At 27.7% G+C, this 19,786-nt stretch overlaps 7 protein-coding genes across 8 annotated transcripts; 3 read left to right on the top strand and 4 right to left on the bottom strand.

The window, feature by feature from the left end:
* Positions 1-38: 38 nt before the first annotated feature.
* Positions 39-1,761, bottom strand: LOC118072132 (uncharacterized). Its single transcript, XM_035091769.1, has 2 exons — positions 1,307-1,761; positions 39-1,204 (listed from the first exon to the last, which is right to left on the bottom strand). The coding sequence occupies exons 1-2, from the start codon at positions 1,701-1,703 to the stop codon at positions 39-41; spliced, it is 1,563 nt and encodes a 520-aa protein (XP_034947660.1). The 5' UTR covers positions 1,704-1,761.
* Positions 1,762-2,610: 849 nt separating this feature from the next.
* On the top strand, positions 2,611-8,647 carry LOC118071751 (hybrid signal transduction histidine kinase A). The gene is made up of 4 exons (XM_035091098.1): positions 2,611-2,981; positions 3,176-3,495; positions 4,759-5,062; positions 5,298-8,647. Exons 3-4 carry the CDS (start codon positions 4,920-4,922, stop codon positions 8,404-8,406), a joined length of 3,252 nt encoding a protein of 1,083 aa, XP_034946989.1. The 5' UTR covers positions 2,611-2,981; positions 3,176-3,495; positions 4,759-4,919; the 3' UTR covers positions 8,407-8,647.
* Positions 8,648-9,451: 804 nt separating this feature from the next.
* LOC118071880 (acyl-coenzyme A thioesterase 13-like) lies at positions 9,452-10,413 on the bottom strand. Its single transcript, XM_035091341.1, has 3 exons — positions 10,082-10,413; positions 9,801-9,997; positions 9,452-9,691 (listed from the first exon to the last, which is right to left on the bottom strand). The coding sequence occupies exons 1-3, from the start codon at positions 10,169-10,171 to the stop codon at positions 9,532-9,534; spliced, it is 447 nt and encodes a 148-aa protein (XP_034947232.1). The 5' UTR covers positions 10,172-10,413; the 3' UTR covers positions 9,452-9,531.
* Positions 10,414-10,521: 108 nt separating this feature from the next.
* Mvd (mevalonate diphosphate decarboxylase) lies at positions 10,522-12,555 on the bottom strand. Of its 2 annotated transcripts, none has more exons than XM_035091339.1 (7): positions 12,212-12,505; positions 12,057-12,127; positions 11,914-11,981; positions 11,780-11,826; positions 11,096-11,721; positions 10,852-11,013; positions 10,522-10,778 (listed from the first exon to the last, which is right to left on the bottom strand). In XM_035091339.1, exons 1-7 carry the CDS (start codon positions 12,261-12,263, stop codon positions 10,623-10,625), a joined length of 1,182 nt encoding a protein of 393 aa, XP_034947230.1. In that variant the 5' UTR covers positions 12,264-12,505; the 3' UTR covers positions 10,522-10,622. The 2 variants fall into 2 exon arrangements, 1 of the variants encoding a protein (XP_034947230.1); XR_004690947.1 differs by having other exon boundaries at positions 10,638-10,778; positions 11,073-11,721; positions 12,212-12,555.
* A 93-nt stretch (positions 12,556-12,648) lies between these two features.
* On the top strand, positions 12,649-14,393 carry LOC118071879 (uncharacterized). Its single transcript, XM_035091340.1, has 2 exons — positions 12,649-13,370; positions 13,456-14,393. The coding sequence occupies exons 1-2, from the start codon at positions 13,077-13,079 to the stop codon at positions 14,074-14,076; spliced, it is 915 nt and encodes a 304-aa protein (XP_034947231.1). The 5' UTR covers positions 12,649-13,076; the 3' UTR covers positions 14,077-14,393.
* Positions 14,394-15,237: 844 nt separating this feature from the next.
* On the top strand, positions 15,238-17,253 carry Arp3 (Actin-related protein 3). Its single transcript, XM_035091150.1, has 4 exons — positions 15,238-15,512; positions 15,663-15,843; positions 15,955-16,803; positions 16,888-17,253. Exons 1-4 carry the CDS (start codon positions 15,469-15,471, stop codon positions 17,065-17,067), a joined length of 1,254 nt encoding a protein of 417 aa, XP_034947041.1. The 5' UTR covers positions 15,238-15,468; the 3' UTR covers positions 17,068-17,253.
* On the bottom strand, positions 17,243-19,695 carry Nulp1 (Nuclear localized protein 1). Its single transcript, XM_035091149.1, has 5 exons — positions 19,400-19,695; positions 18,642-19,310; positions 17,707-18,573; positions 17,414-17,616; positions 17,243-17,337 (listed from the first exon to the last, which is right to left on the bottom strand). The coding sequence occupies exons 1-5, from the start codon at positions 19,562-19,564 to the stop codon at positions 17,304-17,306; spliced, it is 1,938 nt and encodes a 645-aa protein (XP_034947040.1). The 5' UTR covers positions 19,565-19,695; the 3' UTR covers positions 17,243-17,303.
* Between the last annotated feature and the right edge of the window lie 91 nt (positions 19,696-19,786).

The following is a 19,786-nucleotide window of genomic DNA, read 5'->3' as shown; positions in this document are numbered from 1 at the left end:
ATTGTTAATGATTATTAGAATATGCATTATTTATTTAATTATTTTATAATTTTGTTGCTCATCACTTCAATAACGAAGACCGGAATAGAGCAACCAATACTAATGATAAAAACTTTAAAAGCAAATGCAAGATCAACTAAATTAATAGGTCGAAATCGAGGCTGAGTTTCTAATTCTTCTGTATTTGATAAATTACTTCTGAATTGATGTAGTTGTTGATCTTCCCAAAAAAATAGAAGACCAGATTCAAAACACCTGGATGCTACATCATCAATTTTTTTGGTAAATAGAAATTCTGCTCTACAGGTAGCCATGGACATATAATCTCTTAAAATTGGTTTCGAAACATGTAATTGATATTTAAATGCTGGAGCGTATCCACGAGTATTTGCAACTATATAAGCAGCTTTAGAATTATTCGTAACAACTTGATATCCATTTACATTAAGAGTCTGGTTGACTTTTATCGATGAAAAAATCTCTTCGAAATTGTAATGAACTTGAGGATATGTGTAGATATCATATTCATAATTTAGTAGATCTGCTAATGATTCCATGTATATGCGTTCAGGTTTTGTTAAAAATGTTGCTAGGTTACCTTGAAAAGTTGCATTTATTATCACGACAAGCCAAAAAATTCCAAAAAAATAAATACGAATTGGTAAATTCGATAAAGGTTGCTGAATACCACAATATACTGTGAGTCTCACAATTTCAAGCATTGCAGTAGAAATTTTTTGTCTTTGGTTTATCATTAAAACAATTATCGTCATAATGCAGACAAAAATAATACTCAAAATAATTGCTCGACTATAAAAGGATATAATTTTGTCTTCCGGAGTAAGAAAAGGCCGTTTTTGGGTTAAAATAACTATTGAAGTAGTTTCAAATGGATAAATTGGGACTGTTACATCTCTATCCCATGTAATTCTAAACAAAGGAGTTAATAATAATTCATAAGTGTCCTTTTCTGCAACAAAATACGTTACTGCGAAGCGAACAGATATGGTAATATTCCAACTGTGTATTAAGGCTTTTACAAAATTATAATCTTTATTATTTAATCTTTCATCGAGTGATGAAACGTTATAAAGAACTTTTGGATGCCATGTTGCATCAGGCTGTGGAATTGCTATGCCTTTCATTTCGTAGCCATCCATAAATTTTGTTTTATCATAAATTACATTAGCACATTTTTCATCATCTGAAAAGAATGCTCATTAATTTATTAGTTTTAATTGTAAAAACATCATGTTATCTTATTGTAATTATTATAAAAAAATTGGTAGAAAATATGTCAACTTACCTTCTTCATATGATCGTTTAAAAAGTGTCCAAGAATTACGTGGTTTATTGTTGTTCTTTACAATTATCCAAGGAGAAGGTGCACGATTAGCAAAAGGATTATATGTGTATAATGTTACATTATTTGTTAGATCGTCAACACATAAATAAATTGTTGCTAATAATTTATAATTCCATGCTACGTTCAATATATTTGAAGCATCATTACAAAATTGAGATGATTTAATTATGATATATTTGGAATCATAATTCCACCAAATCGATGTATTTAATATTGCTGAAATATTTTCAAATTCATATGCAGAGTCTACAACAAATACAAATGTTGCTAATTCTGGATAATGTTGGTAAACACTATTAGGTTGAAATTCATCGTTTATCAAAATGAAAGATTTCATAAATTCCGAGAAATTGAGAGATGAAAACATTTGATTTGTTTGTTTTGTTACAACTAAGAAGTTGGTATTATTGGAAAAGCAACGAGCCAACAAATTATTCTGTAAATAAACAATCATTATTTATTTTTAAAATAAAAAACATACCTTTTGTACTCACAAATTTTTTATAAATAGGCAAAGTATTATTTATTGGAGCATTAAGTAATTTTGATGTAATTGAATTTATGCATAAAAAAGTAAAAATAAGATATAAAAATTTTTGTAAGCAAATCATCATTAACTGCAATATCTTGACGATTAAATGTGATGTGTTATTGAAAATTAATTTTTACTAACATGCAGCTAAAATGTTTTTTCTTTTTCATGTCAATATTTACTACTATTGTGATATCAACAAAGAAAAATTTTATGAAGATGAAATGATAATGATACAATCGTTTTTGCGTGCATCATTCTTTGTGTAACTGATATCGTTGATAGGGTAATAAAATAATTATTTTTAATTACCAGCAATTAATACCATAATTGTTATTTAAATAATAATGTGACTTGTTAATACAATGAAGAAGCTTAGCTAATTATTTTTCTGAACTTTTGATATTTTGATAAGTGGCATAGGAATATCTGTAAATATAATGAATCGCTGAATTGAAAAAAAAAATTTTGGTTATAAATATGAATAAAAAAAGATAACATAAGATATACTTATCATTTTTACGAAATTTTTAATCAATTTGGAAAGGATGTATATATAATTTTAAAAATCGCGTCATGTGGAACATTTGGTGATGAAATAAATGTTGCCAACCGTAAGTGAACAAAAGTTAATGTGAATTTTAATTTTCTAACGTTGTACAATTGCTGCTTTTCCCTAGAATTTGTAATTCCTTAGTTCGCCGCAAGAAAGCGTAATGGCGTAAAAATCGCGACAAACGTTAGCCTGACGAAAATATTCTCCGTTTTTCATATTTTTCGCTATGAATGATTAAAAAAGTAATCAATTAAATAAACATTTATTCAATAACGGTATTTAAAAAAATTAAAATTTTTCTTCTTAATATTATTGTTTTCTAAAAAATACATTGATAGATTCAATTTCATCGTTTGTGTTACTTGAGCTTCCGACATTTTATTTTTCATACCGTTCTCATACCTCGGATAGGCATCAAATACTTTTCAACTACTAAATCAACTTTTTCACGTTTAATTGTCTTTCAATTATTCTCACATATTCATTAATTATTATAATGATTGAATTCCTGGTTGACCAATAATTCGGTAAGTTTTTTGTTCTCACGTACATAAATTATAATGTATTTATATAATTTCAATGTTCTAACAACGCGTGAATGTAATGGCGGTCATGTTGGAATTATTGTGTTAACTCGTTTTGAGTAACACACAAACAATACAATTAAATCAATTGAAAACTCGTTCAAAATATTTATTACAAAATAATAACTATGTTTCAGGATAAAAATAAATCATGGATTAGGTATATTCGGTGATCAGAGTTTAATGACAAAGACACATAATAAAAATACTAAAATAAATAAAAATTAAAAAAGAAGTTATTTGATTTATTGGCAAATGAAAATGAAAAATGTTTATCAATATGAAACCCAGGCATGCATATATTTTATATGTTCGTTTCCATCACATAACTTTCTGATGTAGTGCTGCATCTACATATTTGTTGAATATTCTGGCTTCATCGCAACGTATATTTTCGTGGCTAATAACATCAACAAATCAAGAAAGAAGAAAACTTGAAGTTCAAATTGTTGTTAAGGTAATTCGATTTTATAGTAATGTTTATGTAAAACGATTCTATAGATTTTACTTTAAACAAATGAATCGCATTACATTTATTATTCTCTTCATTTCAATTACTCATATTTGATATTTTTCTTCCTATGTCGTCTTGGTTTCATACATTAAGTTTTTTTTTTTTATTACATTTTCTTTTATTAATGATCGATATAAAATAAAAAATATATAGTTATATTTAATGGGTAAGTAGATTATACAGATAGTATGAGCTATTTTTTGTGTATGCTCATTCAAATGATAATGTTGATATAAAAAATCTACTAATGGTTAAATTCGTTTTTTGGAGTTTCATTTTTTTCATGAAGGTAATTTTATATTATCATAATAAAACAAAGGTTCCATTGTTTAGAGTAGGTAATTTATTTAAATAATAAATTAAAATCAGTTTAAAAAATCAATCATAAAGTTAGTTGATATATTTTTTATTACTTCAATCAGATTAGGTTTACTTGATTTTCATACAAGAGGTAAGTTATTCTTGTAAGAAAACTTTTTCAAAAAAATAGAAAAATAATTATGAATTATTTTTTTTTTTTGTATATTAAGCTTTATTTCTAAATACAATGGATTTTACACAGAAATACATTCTTAAAACAAATCCATTCATGAAAATTTTTGGTTATTACTCTGAACTTTTTGAACCCTTGATTTTTGAATAATTTTTACCAAGCGAATTTCACTTCACTTCATCTTGAAGTATACAACTATAAAGAGTTTATAATTAAGAGACTTTTTCGTGTTTGCTTATTATTAATGAATACCATGATTTCAGCTTTTTACTTAATTATCATAAATGATATTTCAATGTTATTTGATTTTTAAGTTTTAACTTAATTATTATATTTCAATACATTATATTTTTTAGACTAATAGTTTCTGTTTTATCATCATATTTTCGATGTCCAATGCTCGTTTATGGTCAAGAATTACATCATATTGTATTTTTCTATACAAATCTGTTCTTGTTTTTCATTTATCGATTGATATGGAGATGACTCGACAAGACAATATTTTTTATTAAAAATATCATTTTTAAAAACTATTTATCAACCATACAAGATGAACAAGTAATAATAAAAAAATTTAATAACTAGTATGAATAAAATTGAACCAAGTACTCTGTTCAATAACTTTATTAATATAATATATTGTACATAGCATAATTTAACAAAAAAGCTATGGGCAATGATTAATTCGTTCTTTGGCTTACCTTCGGTTCCAGATTTCACATTGTGTAGCTCATCAACAAAAAAATCCAAAACCATTGAAATAAAACTTCAGTTTAAATATTAAAATATTGATATTAATACTATTAACAGTAATAGTAATAAAAATAAAACAGTAATATTTTTAAAAAAAAAAAGAATAAAATAAACGAGAACAATGAGTGTTATCATAAGACTTCAAAATTTGGCGTGGTCCGCGAATGCGCTGGATATTCGTCAATTCTTCCGCGGCCTCAGCATTCCCGAAGGTGGCGTTCACATTGTTGGTGGTGAATTAGGCGATGCTTTTATAGCCTTCAGGTAAAGTTGCTCCTCTGGTTTATTCATTTTCAAAGCTGCTGTTGTTGCTAAAATTTAATCTTTAAATAAAAAAAGTTACTAAATAGTTATAGTCAATTGGAGAATCTTGAATTTAAAATTGTTATATTCATGATCCAGTTTTTTATGGTAGATTTTTTTTAAGTTAAATTATTCCAATAAAATTAAACGATTATGATTCCACATTGGTTTGTCTTTTTTGTTTTGCACTTTATAGCACGGATGAAGACGCTCGTCAGGCGATGATGCATGATGGTGGCAAAATAAAAGAAATGAAAATAAAATTGTTGTTAAGTTCTCGTACTGAAATGCAAAAAGTTATTGAAACGGCGCGTCAGCAGACATTATCACTTCAGTCGTTTATGCAAACTTCAGCTGTTGGAGTATCATCTTCATCACAGGTAGTCGCTGCTCAGCAGGTGTTGCATCAACAACAGCAATCGCAACAACAACAACAGCATAGATTATCATCACCAGTATTTGACTCAAAAACAACTGTGCCTAAGAGAGACAGAGATCGGGACACTGATAATGACTCTAGTAGTAATAAAGATAGGAAAGAAAGGCGAAATCGTTCTAGGTCTCGTTCTCGCGGAAGAGATCGTAGTAGTGGTGGAGGTGGAAGAGATTATCGAAGACGTCGAGATCGTTCAAGATCTCGAAATCGCGATCGTGATCGTCGTGATCGTGGTAGACGTAATAGAAGGGATTACTCTAGATCACGATCAAGATCTAGAGATCGTGATGGAAGTAAAAGAAGTTTAGGGACTGATCGTCGAAAGGATTCACAGCATGATAATGACAATGATAGTAGTGATGTTGTATGTGTTGGTCAATTCTCTAAAGACAAGGTTACTATGCCAGGTATAAAAAATATTAAAGTAAATTCAGGTCTTGAAAATGGCATTTGGGAAATTCCACCTCAAACGCAGATGCAACAAGCGGCGGCCATGATGATTGCTCCAGGCATTCTTGGTGCTGGATTAACAGCTGCAATATCACAAAACTCTGAATCTCGATCTATCATGAGATTTGGAGGTAATAATGCTGCTGCAGTTCAACCCACTCCTCTTCTACAGTCTAATTTTTCTCTTAATAATTTAAACAATGGATTACAACCCCACAATATCAATCCTCTCTTAAACTCTATATCTTCAGCAAATTTGACTAATAATTTGGGAATTTCACCTATTAATCTTGGATCTTTACCTACCAGACAGAATTGGTCAACTGGTGGAAGTATTGGCGGTAGTAGTAATACTGGAGTTGGTGTCACCAATAGTGGTAATAACAATAATGACCATTCAGCTTCTCGTATAAATTCTGATGCAAGGTTTCCATCACGTACTGGTGTTTTTTTGAGCTCTGATATGAATGTTGGTTTTAATTCAAATTCACCTTATCGATCAAATCCCAGATTTAATAATCAATTACCAATAAATAATAAAACACAGGAGTTTGATTTACGGCGAAATATTCATTCATCTTTTCAATCAACATCTACAGGAAATCATAACTTAAATAGTAACTCGGATCATTCAAAAACTTTACCATCTAGATGTTACTCTAGTAATAGTAATAATAATAATAAACAAAATAATATTGACAGACATATAAATACTCAGACAATTGAGGGAGATAAGAATTCTGGTTATTGTATTGAAGTACGAAATATGCCTTTAAATGCGACTTACGGTGATGTACGTCATGCTTTTCAAGGTATTTATATTAAAAAAGATGGTATTAAGTTGATTAATGATACTCATGGTAATAGAGTTGGGATTGCATACATAAAATTTAGCAAAATTGATGGTAAAGAATTGGCCTTGAGTGTTCCCCGTTATGTTAGAGGTTCAGAAGTTGAAGTTTGTCCACTTGAAGATAGTATCTTTGACAAAGCTGTGGATTCTTACATTCCTATTGAGCAGAATCGTGGAAATGATCGAACAGTAGCAAGTGATCTTGGTGAAGAAGGTTTAAGATCTGATGATATTAATGAAGATTCACAACATTCTCTTTCTAAACCCAGTTCTTGTATTTTAATTGCTGATCTTCCATCATTTACTAAAGAAATGGATATTGCGAAACTATTTCAAGATTGGAAAATAAATGATTTATTTATAAGTCATAATAAAAATGATGATCGTAATAATGGATATGCATGTAAAGCTTATGTACAATTTGATAAAGTAGAAGATGCATTAGCATCTACTAAATTAATGAATTTAAAAATTGGATCTAAACCGATAATGGCTGTTACTATTCCAGAAGATATCTTTATACAAGAAAAAAAGATTTACGAAGAATCTTTAGATAATAATTTATCATTAAACAATAAAATTCTTGATGCTTGTATATCCATGAAAGATTTACCATTTCATACCATTGATCGAGATGTATTAGACTTTTTCTCTGATATTGGTATTGTTCCAAAGAAAATTCACATCATATCTAATAAGCAAGCAACACCAATGCACTGCGATGCGTTTTGCGAATTTAATACTCATGAAGAAGCTGTTAGGGCAGTCACTAAAAATGGGGTGCTCTTTGGTAAAAATGTTTCAGTTATTAAGTTTATTTCTAGAAGTGAAATGATGGATATATTAAATAATGATCACTCTGATCCAGATAAATTTGTCGATTCTCAACATATGTTTTCATCTTTACCAAACTTTCATGATCGATCCAAGTTGTTCACACAAATAGGTCAGAGTCATCATCATAACAGTCATCATAATCATCAACAACATCACCATCATCAACAACAACATAACAATAATAATAATAATAATAATAGTAACAACAATAGTAATCGTCATCAACAGTATCATCCTTCTAACATTCTTCCACCTCTTACTTCACTTCATCATCATCACATACCTCGATTTGGAAATAGTCCATTTGGTGGAGGTAATAGTGGTCCTCCACCAAGAGGTGGTTTACACGGTCTCATGAATTTTCCTAGACCTCCCTTGGGTATTATGAACACTAGTGGAAATGGTAATAATAGTGGCAGTAATAATAATACTAATAATAATAATAATAATAGATCGTCTTCAATCGATCATGTTGAAGGATTTGGTAAACCCGGGTGTGTTTTATCTCTTGAAAATGTACCCTTTAAAGCAGATATCAATGAAATAATTGACTTTTTCAGAGATTTTGATATAAAACGAGAAAATGTTATTCGTAGATACAATGATAGAGGAATGCCAACCGGTGATGCTAGAGTGGCATTTCCATCACCTAGTGAAGCTCAAAGAGCTTTAAGAGAATTAAGAAATCACAAAGTTCGTGATCGAACAATTTACATGAAGCTTGTTTAAATATTAATTACTAAAAAATAATTATAAACGACAAAATTTTCATAAATTTTTGTAATGATAACTCAAAATAGTTATTTTATTTAGTAAATAAGGTTATTAAAATGATTATTTTATGAAAATCACTTAACTTAGTATTTATGACTTGTAAATAAGTAAAATTTCATATAGCAGAAAAATATAGAATACATATTTTATTTCATCCACATTCTACATATATATTCCCTTAAATGACAAAAATGTATGAACGGAAACATTAATAGTTATAATGTTATAAAAGCATATTTTTTTCCTAAAAATAATGTTTATTATTTTGTAATATCATGATAAAATTTAGTAATTTAATAGAATTCAAAATATTATGAACATATTTTATTTTTGCCCTTTTTATTTTCAATTTTTTGTACACAATTTATGTATTTTTTTTTTTGTCTTAGTTTTAAACATACTACAAAGTTAAAGCTGTTGTATTTTAAAAATTATTTATAATTCAATAAGAGATATTTTCAGTGATAAGGTGAAATTATAATTAATGATTTATTTCATTATAATGTAAATAAAAGTCAAAAATTTATCAAGATGAGTAGAGTCAAGTAGAGCAATTGTATGCATCAATTAAGCATGTGCACAAGTTGGACTTTAATTTTAAAATCAATGAAAGATATATTATTTAACAAATTGGATGATTGTTTCTAGAAAAATAAATAAATTCTATAAAATATATATATTTAGTATAAAAAATATCACTTTCTCAATATTTATGTTAATTGTTCAACAATAAAAAAGAGAAAAATTCCCATTATCTAGAACTATTATCCAATATTTATTTATAATTGATTAAATTAAGCTTTAATTAAAATATTAATCTAAAAGTAACATGTAATAATTTTATCTAACACAGAAAATTTATTAATTTTGCAATGCCTACAGTTGCCCTACCTGTTCTTGATGGTTTTTTTTTAACAATAATTTTCCTATTTGAAATTTCATCAAAGTTGATAAATATTCTTAGTAAAGAATTAGCTATAGATGATGAAGAATTTTTCAATCACATTTGGTTCAACTTTATTTACTACATTATAAATTATTTCTTAGTTTACAATAATTTTATTTTTATAATATATTTTATTATGAGAATCCTATGAACTTTGTATGAGATCCAAGTGCGATTACTGCTCCTTCATTCTTCTTTTTTAAATCTACTTTAAGAAATGCTAAAGTTCGTCCTGCTCTGATTGTCTTTGCATCGATAACGATAACGTCTCCGGGAAAAGCTGCTTTCAATAATCTTGATCACAGACATAAAAATAATTAAATTAAATATTTTAAAACTCGACAATTTTTATTCGATGAAATATAAAATTTTTCTTTGTCTGTTATGTACTGTAAATACTAACGTTATATGCAAATCAACCGAAACTCCAGGATGTACATTTTTACCATCTATCACTTTAGTCATCAAAGCGTAAGTAGATATGCTATCAACAAGGGTGCTAGTACAGCCACCATGAAGAGTTCCACCATCATTTAAATGCTCTTCACCAACAGTAAATTCAGCTACACAATTGCCATTATCAGCAGATATAACTTCAACCTCAATCGAAAATATTTATTTTTATTTATAATAATTCTAAATACATTAATTTTTTAACTGCATAGATTCTTTTGTATAACCTACATTCTTTAAAAATGATGATCCCCAACCTTTTACCGATAATGTGCGTTTTATTACAGCTTTTATTAATTCACGTCCTGATTGTGATGCCATTATATTATTTAATAATACAATCAATATATTTGTGTTTAAAAAAAAAATAAAATTTTCGTGTAGTATTCTTATCTTAACTTCGAGGTTAGATAGCACGGTACATTGTTCGCTTCATGTAATTGTAATGCAAAAAATAAATTGAATATGCGCATACATAAAACATAATGTATTAATGATAAATATACGTAAGTATTTTGAATATTTGAATAAAATAGATAGACTTTTGAATTACTGTTCTGATAAATTTTCAAGAACACACGTTATATATTATCAGAAATGACCTTATACTTATATGCAAGTCAGGCCATTAAAACTGTGAATATTAAAAAATGTTAATTTTTTAAAAATTATTTTATTGTTTAAAAAATTGCTCCTTTTACCCCAACTTATTAATTAATGATACGTTTGATTTTATAAAAAAATATAAATTATAAATAAATATAACTTATTTTTATAAATACTGAATATTTTTTGGAAGACCATTATTATCTAAAAGATGCTCTGAAGGATTTTGAAGTTGAGTAGATCCACAACCAATACGCGTATATATTATATTACGAATACTTCCTATTGGTTGGGGCTGTAAATCTATTTTTTCCAACAATTTCTAAAATGTATTAAAAATAATTTATACTTAAACAATTTATGTATTGTAAAAATGGTTGAAAAGAATGTCTTACTTTGGTGGGAGTAATACTTTCTGGAGGATTTCCTTTTTTATATAATTGACCTGAAATGGTGGATGGAGGAAAAAAGAAATCTATAAGTCCAAGAACTAAAGGAACATTTTCTTCAAGAAGATACAAAACTGTATTAGGACCAGCATCATTTGTATATGCAACCTGAAATAATAAATATAATATATTATATGAATACTAATAAATATTTACTTGTTAATAACCTTCTTTTACTTTGATTTCTTACTTTAATACTATCAAATGCACTGTTATAAGCATTTATCAGTTGGATAATTGTACATGATATATCATTTAAATAAAAACACGGAGGGAAAGTATCTAAACAAACTGCATGCATTTGATTTGAGTCTCTCATTGTTAATTCTGCAAACTTGGAAAAATTCTTATCGAGAATAGCTTGATGCATTTCTTCAACTTTTTGTGGCACATGTTTAGCACGATATTCAAGCAATTTAGATGTTTCAACACTTCGTTTCATTCCTATTGCACTTGAAACTTTTTTTTTACTATCATTTACAACTAACACAATGATTCTCATTTCAGGCCAATGAGTTTCAGGAGCTATTTGTTTTGCAATACTATCTCTTCCTGTTGGATCTGATCCCATATACCACCTTACAAATCCACCGTAAACACTTCTGCATGCAGATCCAGATCCTAAACGTGCTATTTCACTTATGTTACCTGTGAAATCATACAACTTTGCTAAAGCAGCTGCAAGACATGCATAACCCGCTGCACTTGATGCTAAACCAGCCGCTGTTGGAAAATTATTTTCGGAACAAATATGTATTTTCCATTGGCAAATTTCTTCACTCAAAGTTCCACCAGAAACAGCTACCCTTTTTCTAACTGCACCAAAAAACATACCATAATAATATTCAATATTTTAACAATTTTTTCAACTTACTTTCTTGAATGCATCTTTGTAGTCTTTTATTATCTATAGACTCTTCCCTTTATATGTTAAAAAAAATTTACTCATTATTTCTATAATTAATATTTATTTCAACAGAGTATAAAGAATGCTTTTTTATATTTTACCTTCCATTCAACCAAATTCTATCTGATTCAAAATCAGGACTGATCATCACAGTAGTTTTAGCACACATCTAAAAAGTAATGACACTAATGTTTTATTTTTGTTTATGAAATTTTAATTATCCTTATTTATATATAAAATTTACTTGATTTGTATCCAAAGATGCGCTTATAGAATCATTTATTGGAAGAATAAGTTCTTCATTTCTTTTACCCCCTGAAAAATGAATTCAAATAAAATCAAAATAACTAATAAAATGATCCATATATTAATAAAGTAACTGTAAAATGATATATTTACAGTATTTTATCACAGCAATGTTTACTGGAGCAATGCATGTAACAATCCGCATTTTAAAATGTAAAAAAGTCGAATTTTAATGTAAATAGTCTAAAGTTAAAGATCGTTTGTAAAAATAAATTTAAAGTTACAACAAATTATGTACACGTAGGCTGATTAGGTCCTACCAATCAGCTTTGACTGAATATTATGACAATTGTTTGCAAATAACTAAAGTATAAATATAGAAGGCGTGGCTTCCGTAAACGCGGCAAGTGACTATACTCAACAGGTTTGAGTATAGAAAGTTTAAAATTCAAATTCCCCACTTTATTTTGACAACAAAGCAGTAGGGACATTTTTTTTTCGTTCAGCGACATAAATTTTCAGTTTCTATTGTTCAGAATTTGAAGGTTAGTCACTTTTCCACTCGAGTTTTCACTTCTTCTACTGTTTTATATAGATTATGTCAAAAAGTAAACACTCAGTGTATTCTAGTCGTATTTCTTTTGTAATTTCTTGGAAATTATATTATTTAGTGTCATTCAATGTAAAATTTGTACCATGCTGATAAATATTGACTGTTGAGCATACATGACTTATGTAAATATACGTGTGTGTTTAATTTTTTATAGTTAATAATTTTACAATATTTATTCAATCGCTCATTACTTGTCATTGTATTTTATATACTGCCAGCTAATGTTTATTAAATGATTTAGAAAAAAAAGAAAGATAACTTTTATGAGACTCTAAGGAAACGATCTTTATCAATAATTACTTTATTCTAAGTGAATTATGTACTTATTAAAAAGGTTCTAAATAATACTCTATTTGAGAGAAAATAGACTGATCAATCCAAATTAAATATTAACCAACTTTAATTATGTCAAATAAATCATTAAGCTTAATTGCCGATGATTATTTTTATAATTTAAATTCTCTAACCAAGAGAATAAGTGAAGATATAAAAGCTACGAAAGATGCTTATGAAGGACTGTGGGGTTCTTTAAGTTTGACTGAAAAAAATCAAGCTATTAATGAAACAATAATTCAACCCGAGGTAGCATTAAAATATTCACTTTCCAATGTTGACGAGTCTATCAACATTTTATCGAATTTTTATCCCAAAATGAGAGATCAGACTGGAATGAAATACATTATTGATGAGACGGGACATGTAAATATTTTCTATACATTTTTAAAATTATTAAATAATTTATATTAAATTTCTAAAATTATTTTACTTAAATAAATTGTTTCAGATATTAAAATGGAGAGATGAACACTCAAGTCCATTTTCTTTTATGACTAAATCACAGATAAATCTTCACAATGATGAATATGCCGACAATTCCAATTCTCAGATGATTAATAATTATGAAGGAAATTCATTACATTTTATGAGTCCAATAAAAATAAATGAGAATTGTAGTTTTGAATGTTCTTTGAATGAATATAGTCCTACTTCAACTCAAGTGAGTTTTTATCAGTCAGAAAGTTTCACTGATAGTGTCTGTAGTAATGTTGATTCAAATCGAGTGATGAATAGTACAACAAATAATGACAATGCTGGAAATATTTTTACAAAGTTTATGTACAAAACTTCTTTATTGAAAATGACTAATAATTCTGATGATGACATTCAGAGTTTAGTCCCTCAAAAAAATATCTCGATCAAACATGAGAATAAAAGTAATACTGATAATCGAAAAAATCACATTAACATTATTAATTCAATTACATTGAATCCAAAATCAGATGAACGTCAAGAGTCAACAGCATTAATAGAAACTCCTAGTTCATATGATAGTTTTCAATTTTCCAAGAGTAACCAAGAAGATACAATACCAAAAACTGGATTTGAGTTCTTAGATAATTGGTAATAAGTTGAATAAAAAATTTTCCAAGATACATTATTTAACAATTGTATCAGTGGAATTTATTCATTAATTAAAATTATGAAAATTTATTACTACGAATTGATATAAAAATACTTTTAAAGTAAATAAGTTTTAAATCATAAAATCGTACAAGAGTATTGTAATGTGTATTTACTATGATAAATTATTACAAATGGCCAGTAATATCTAATTTAATTTTATCAACATAAAACTAATGTGTTTTGGCGTTTCTGTGGACATTAAGAGTATTTAAACAGATGAGCTTTTATAAAAGTTAATTATTTCGTCATAATTATATATTACATTAAATTATTATGATATTTATATTTCTTAAATATGGATTAAAATTGTCATTGATTCAATAATCATTGAACACATGTAGAAGTTATTCTTTTAAATTATGCATATCATTTGAATACATCAATTAATTTTCATGACAATTATTCTAATAGCTTCTTTTCATAAACAATTATCAGTATTTTTAATAAACTTTTTACATAAAATTTGATATATTATCAAGATAAATAAAAGATCATATCCAAACAGTCTAATGCTTTTTTTCTACAAAAGATTATGTTTTAGACTGATTGAAAAATCAATTAAAATAACAATTATCGATATCGTACTGAAAAACTTAATTTTTATAATAGTAGTAAATTATGACACTAAATTTATATTAGAAAAGTGTATTGTGTGAATGTATCAATATATTAATAGAGTTGTTAATAAATAACTCAATATCAATGTCGCCATAAACTTTGTATTTGTGACATAATTATGTCTATTAATTTTGTATTAATAATTTAATAAATAGCTCAATACCATTTGCAGTGACTTTCCATTTGTTTTCAATGTTCAATAACTAATTTTAATACTTTTATTGTAATTTAATTCTTCTCGTTTACGAAGTTTATATGTACGCGCTATTTTGGATTTGAATTGAATACAGGATATCCGGAATTTGAATTACAAAAAATTAAAATCCGCAAAATTTCTGAAATGAGTGATATTTACGAAACAGTTTTTTAAATTATTGTATGTATAATTTGCGAATTTAAAATGTATACATAATTATTTATTTATAAGAAAAATTTATGTTTAATTAGGTTAGAAATTACATCAGTATAGTAAACTCAAATAATTCAGTGAACAACAAAACATCATGAAAAGCGGCATGTAGAGAGCACAAGGCATGAGTTGGAAAACATCCAATCTCGATCAAAAATGGCGGATTTAGGTTGTGGCCAGTTTTTACTTTGATAGCTCAAAGTCTTAACTTCAATGGTTTCTAGTGATAAGTGAATCATACACTCATCGAATTAATAAATTGATCATCAGAATTATTTTGTTAGTCAAAATTAATTTAAATTAAAAATGTTAGGTCATCCACCTGCATGTGTTATAGATGTGGGAACAGGGTAAGTGATGAGAAAAATGATAATACCCATTTTAAATTACATCTTTCGGATACTGATAAATAAATTAAACATTAATATGTAAAAATTTTCTATGCAATTATTTAAAATAAATTAATAAACATTTTTTTTCCTTATTTCTTTTGCAATTAGGTATACGAAATTGGGGTTTGCTGCAAATAGAGAACCTCAACTGGTCATTCCTTCTGCCATAGCAATAAAAGAAACTGCAAAGGTTGGAGATAATAGTGCTCGAAGAGTAACTAAGGGTGTTGAAGATCTAGATTTTTATATTGGATATGAAGCATTTAATTCACCAGGATATTCTGTGAAGGTATTTTTTTCATAACATCAATTGTATACATGAACATTGGTGATTTTTCAATTATTTTTCATGATAGTAATATGATGAGTTTTAAGACAATATTATTTTTCTATTTAATAGTATCCAGTTAGACATGGTTTAGTAGAAGACTGGGATTTGATGGAAAGATTTCTACAGCAATGTATTTTTAAATATTTAAGAGCGGAGCCTGAAGATCATTACTTTCTATTAACTGAGCCACCACTAAATACTCCTGAAAATAGAGAATACATGGCTGAAATTATGTTTGAATCTTTCAACGTTCCTGGGCTTTATATAGCTGTTCAAGCTGTCTTAGCATTAGCAGCATCTTGGACTGCAAAATCTGTCGAAGACAGATCATTAACCGGCATTGTAGTAGACAGTGGAGATGGTGTAACTCATGTAATACCTGTTGCATCAGGTTTCGTCATTGGAAGTTGTATAAAACATATACCGATTGCTGGAAGAGATATTACTTACTTTATTCAGAGTTTATTGAGAGAACGAGAAATCGGAATACCACCAGAACAATCATTAGAAACTGCAAAAGCAATTAAAGAGAAGCACTGTTACATTTGTCCAGATATTGCCAAAGAATTCGCCAAGTATGATAGTGATCCAAGTAAATTTAAAAAGTATACGGGTATCAATAGTATAACACAACAACCATTCATGGTTGATGTTGGTTATGAGCGATTTTTAGGCCCTGAAATATTCTTTCATCCTGAATTTGCAAATCCAGATTTTACTACACCTCTAGGTGAAATAGTTGATGATGTTATCCAGAATTGTCCTATAGATGTAAGACGGCCATTATATAAAAATATTGTACTCTCTGGTGGTTCTACCATGTTCAAAGATTTCGGTAGAAGATTGCAGAGAGATGTTAAAAAAATGGTTGATGCGAGATTAAAACTTAGCGAAGAACTTAGTGGAGGTCATATAACGGTAGATACCTTCTAGTGTTATTTTAATTTATTGTCTAGCATACAAATGACTAATTTTTGGTTTTTTTTTTTATTATTAATTTAGCCAACAGCAATTGATGTTCGTGTAATAACTCATCACAAACAACGTTGTGCAGTGTGGTTTGGTGGTGCACTTTTGGCAAGTGGTCCAGAATTTTATCAAGTGTGTCATACAAAAAAAGATTATCAGGAATATGGTCCAGGTATTTGTCGTTACAATCCTGTATTTCGAAGTGTTGTATAAATACTATTTGAATTTATGTAAAGTTTAAACAGCTTTTAAAACTAAAGTATTTGGGTATAATTTCTAAATAAGAATATACTCAGTTATTATTGTAAAATTAATTTTTTTTTTTATAATTCAAACATTTCAATTTTTTCTAGATGACAAATAAATATGATTATCGAATAACTATAACTTTTTTGTACATCTGATTGTTTATTAAATTTAAATATACTTACATCTATACTTGAAATTTTTTAATCAAATTCATCTTGATCATTTTCACGTAAGCTAAATGAAATAATAGTTAATTAATAATTTAGGTCAATGCGTAATTTTGACTTAGTTTAAATATAGCAATACATACTGATCTATTACAGCCTGGATGTTTTCATTCTGTTCAGCATTCGGGAATAAAGATGAAAAGAAAAGTGACAAAAGATTTGAATTTGTTGATGTATTGGTATCCGTTCTATTTGTTATTGCTAATCGTGTATTATTATCGTAAACATCTATTGAATCTGCTGGAGGCAAAGGATCATACGAAAAAATGTTATCGTTAGCTTGAATCTGAAAAATAATTAATATCGTTACTCAATATTACAAATAATATGCATTATTAATAATTATATTTTAATTTCTTTGTGAAATTATACTTACATCAGGATGTGACAATGTAACTTCCTTAATATCTGATAAGATAATATGTCTGGATATATTTCTTGGTAATTGACCTTGATATCGTTGTTTCCTTTTAACTTCACAATATTTAATATGCGCTTTAACTTGATTTGAATCAATTTTATTAATTACAGAATTAACATTTTTTTCAAGCCAAGCCAGAATATTATTATCTCTCCAAAGATGGTGTGAACGTACGACATACAGATCCTCAATTTTTTTAAGAGCTTTACTTTCAATATTATTATTAAAAAAGTAACTATGATTCAATACTTTTTTATCAGGCTTAATTCCACATTTTTCAATTAATCCTGATAGAACATTGGGAAACATAAGAAGAGCATTTTGTAGCAATTCATCAGCAGTTTCACAATTATCTTGGAGATGAAAATACGCAAGAGCTAAACCGTAAGCAATATTTGGTAATTGTGTAAGATTACGATTTTTTTCTTTATTGAAGACTTCACAAAAGTCTATAAACCATTGATATTCTTTAGCACGAATTGCTAACCAATCAATTATGAGAATGCAAGCTAATGGATCACTATCTGGATCAAAGGAAAGTAACACTTTAAGAAGTTCTAAACTTGTTCGGTAGCAAGCTCGACCAGCGATAAACATCAAATGTTGAAATAAAGCAATATAAAGTGCTCTATTTGTTTGTTTTTTGTATGATAATCGGCAATTACCAGAAATAATATTAAATGCTGGATGAAATGAAAATTCTAGACAACGGAGTGCACGTTCAATATATTCAGCTGAACTTTGTAAGTCTTCATTTAATTTGTGAATTTCTGCAAATTGTATGAGCGTATCGACATGATAAGGATATGCAACTACAATATTCTAAAAGAAGATAATAATTAGTAGATGGAAAAACTTATCATTAATATATAAAGTAATATAACACTTACTACTATATTTTGAGGATTTTTACTTTCAACTGCAGCAAAGAATTTCTTTTGTATTTCTTTATAAGAGTTATCATGAACAAACACAAAGTATTGGATGTTAGTTTTTGAATTTGTTTCATTGGCTACATCATTGTCGATAGCCATAGACAGTCCAAAATTTTTCATAGCTGCCGAGGATGTTGATGGTGACCATTTACATGATTCAGTTAAATACATTTTCTTAAAGCATCTTAAATTATTGGATACTAATGATTTATTTCTGCGTTGGTTACTGATGAGATTGTCACTTACGGCTCTACTTCCACATAGTCTTTTTAATTCATTTTCTGCATTTAAATATTTTTGTTGAATTTTTAATATAGTTTGTGAATTTGGTGTTTCAACCAGACATGCGGAAGTAGATTGATTGTCATTCGAACTACATGGAAGATTCAATGATATAGATAATTCATCTAAATTGACATCAATATCTTTTTTATTTTGTTCTTCAATGATTGATACCACTTTCTTCTTACGATTCTTCTTTCTATTCTTTTTTTTATTGTTTGTTTCATTACCATGATTGTGTGGAGAAGTACTATTCTGTTGATTTAAGGTATTTTCTTCTACATCACTTTGATTGTTATCACTGTCATCTGTTTTATCATTTACAGAAGAAGAATCAGACAGCTAAAACAGAATAGCCAATTAACATAATTTTATGTTAACTAGAATTTTTTAAAAAAATACTATGTATAAGCAAATTATTTATAACTTACAAGATCGAAAACATTGAAAGATTTTTGATTAAAGTTTACTGTCTTTTGAGTGACATTATTATCGTTATTATGATTTTTAGTAGATACAACAGATGTTTCAATATTTTCTACATCAATTTTTTTATTGCCATGATTTTGAATTTTTCTTAAATATCGCATTGACATTATCACTAAAGTACAAATTGTCTGTTGTAAAAAAATTTCTATTTTATAGATAAAAAATATTGATAGAATATGTACTAACACGTTTTTAACTTTAGCAATTTCGGAATGTCGACTTTTCGATTTACTGTATAATGGAAATACTGTAGTTTTCGTTATTATCTACAATTTGACTCACCCATGAAAGTCACTGCAAATTCCCCACACAAACAAAGAAAGTAGTGG

This window comes from Chelonus insularis, unplaced genomic scaffold, assembly GCF_013357705.1.
Source record: "Chelonus insularis isolate UGA/USDA-ARS -01 unplaced genomic scaffold, ASM1335770v1 contig_88_pilon, whole genome shotgun sequence".
In the NCBI taxonomy this organism is placed as follows: domain Eukaryota; kingdom Metazoa; phylum Arthropoda; class Insecta; order Hymenoptera; family Braconidae; genus Chelonus; species Chelonus insularis.
The sequence above is the reverse complement of the archived record's forward strand: the minus strand, read 5'-3'. Positions and strand labels throughout refer to the sequence as shown.

Bases quoted from the DNA above. Each gene is read 5' to 3' on its own strand.
- LOC118071880 (XM_035091341.1), bottom strand. From the start codon at position 10,171: ATGGCATCACAATCAGGACGTGAATTAATAAAAGCTGTAATAAAACGC. The intron at 9,998-10,081 runs GTAGGTTATACA...TTTTCGATTGAG, and splicing joins GATCATCATTTTTAAAGAAT to GTTGAAGTTATATCTGCTGA. The intron at 9,692-9,800 runs GTTAGTATTTAC...TCTGTGATCAAG, and splicing joins TCGGTTGATTTGCATATAAC to ATTATTGAAAGCAGCTTTTC.
- LOC118071751 (XM_035091098.1), top strand. From the start codon at position 4,920: ATGAGTGTTATCATAAGACTTCAAAATTTGGCGTGGTCCGCGAATGCG. The intron at 5,063-5,297 runs GTAAAGTTGCTC...TGCACTTTATAG, and splicing joins GATGCTTTTATAGCCTTCAG to CACGGATGAAGACGCTCGTC.
- Arp3 (XM_035091150.1), top strand. From the start codon at position 15,469: ATGTTAGGTCATCCACCTGCATGTGTTATAGATGTGGGAACAGG. The intron at 15,513-15,662 runs GTAAGTGATGAG...TTTTGCAATTAG, and splicing joins GTTATAGATGTGGGAACAGG to GTATACGAAATTGGGGTTTG. The intron at 16,804-16,887 runs GTAGATACCTTC...TTATTAATTTAG, and splicing joins TTAGTGGAGGTCATATAACG to CCAACAGCAATTGATGTTCG.
- Mvd (XM_035091339.1), bottom strand. From the start codon at position 12,263: ATGCGGATTGTTACATGCATTGCTCCAGTAAACATTGCTGTGATAAAA. The intron at 11,982-12,056 runs GTAAATTTTATA...ATTACTTTTTAG, and splicing joins CATCTTTGGATACAAATCAA to ATGTGTGCTAAAACTACTGT. The intron at 11,722-11,779 runs GTAAGTTGAAAA...TTTTTGGTGCAG, and splicing joins ACAAAGATGCATTCAAGAAA to TTAGAAAAAGGGTAGCTGTT.
- Nulp1 (XM_035091149.1), bottom strand. From the start codon at position 19,564: ATGTCAATGCGATATTTAAGAAAAATTCAAAATCATGGCAATAAAAAA. The intron at 19,311-19,399 runs GTAAGTTATAAA...ATTCTGTTTTAG, and splicing joins CTTTCAATGTTTTCGATCTT to CTGTCTGATTCTTCTTCTGT. The intron at 18,574-18,641 runs GTAAGTGTTATA...ATCTTCTTTTAG, and splicing joins AAAATCCTCAAAATATAGTA to AATATTGTAGTTGCATATCC.
- LOC118071879 (XM_035091340.1), top strand. From the start codon at position 13,077: ATGTCAAATAAATCATTAAGCTTAATTGCCGATGATTATTTTTATAAT. The intron at 13,371-13,455 runs GTAAATATTTTC...AAATTGTTTCAG, and splicing joins TTATTGATGAGACGGGACAT to ATATTAAAATGGAGAGATGA.
- LOC118072132 (XM_035091769.1), bottom strand. From the start codon at position 1,703: ATGAAATCTTTCATTTTGATAAACGATGAATTTCAACCTAATAGTGTT. The intron at 1,205-1,306 runs GTAAGTTGACAT...CATTCTTTTCAG, and splicing joins TAAACGATCATATGAAGAAG to ATGATGAAAAATGTGCTAAT.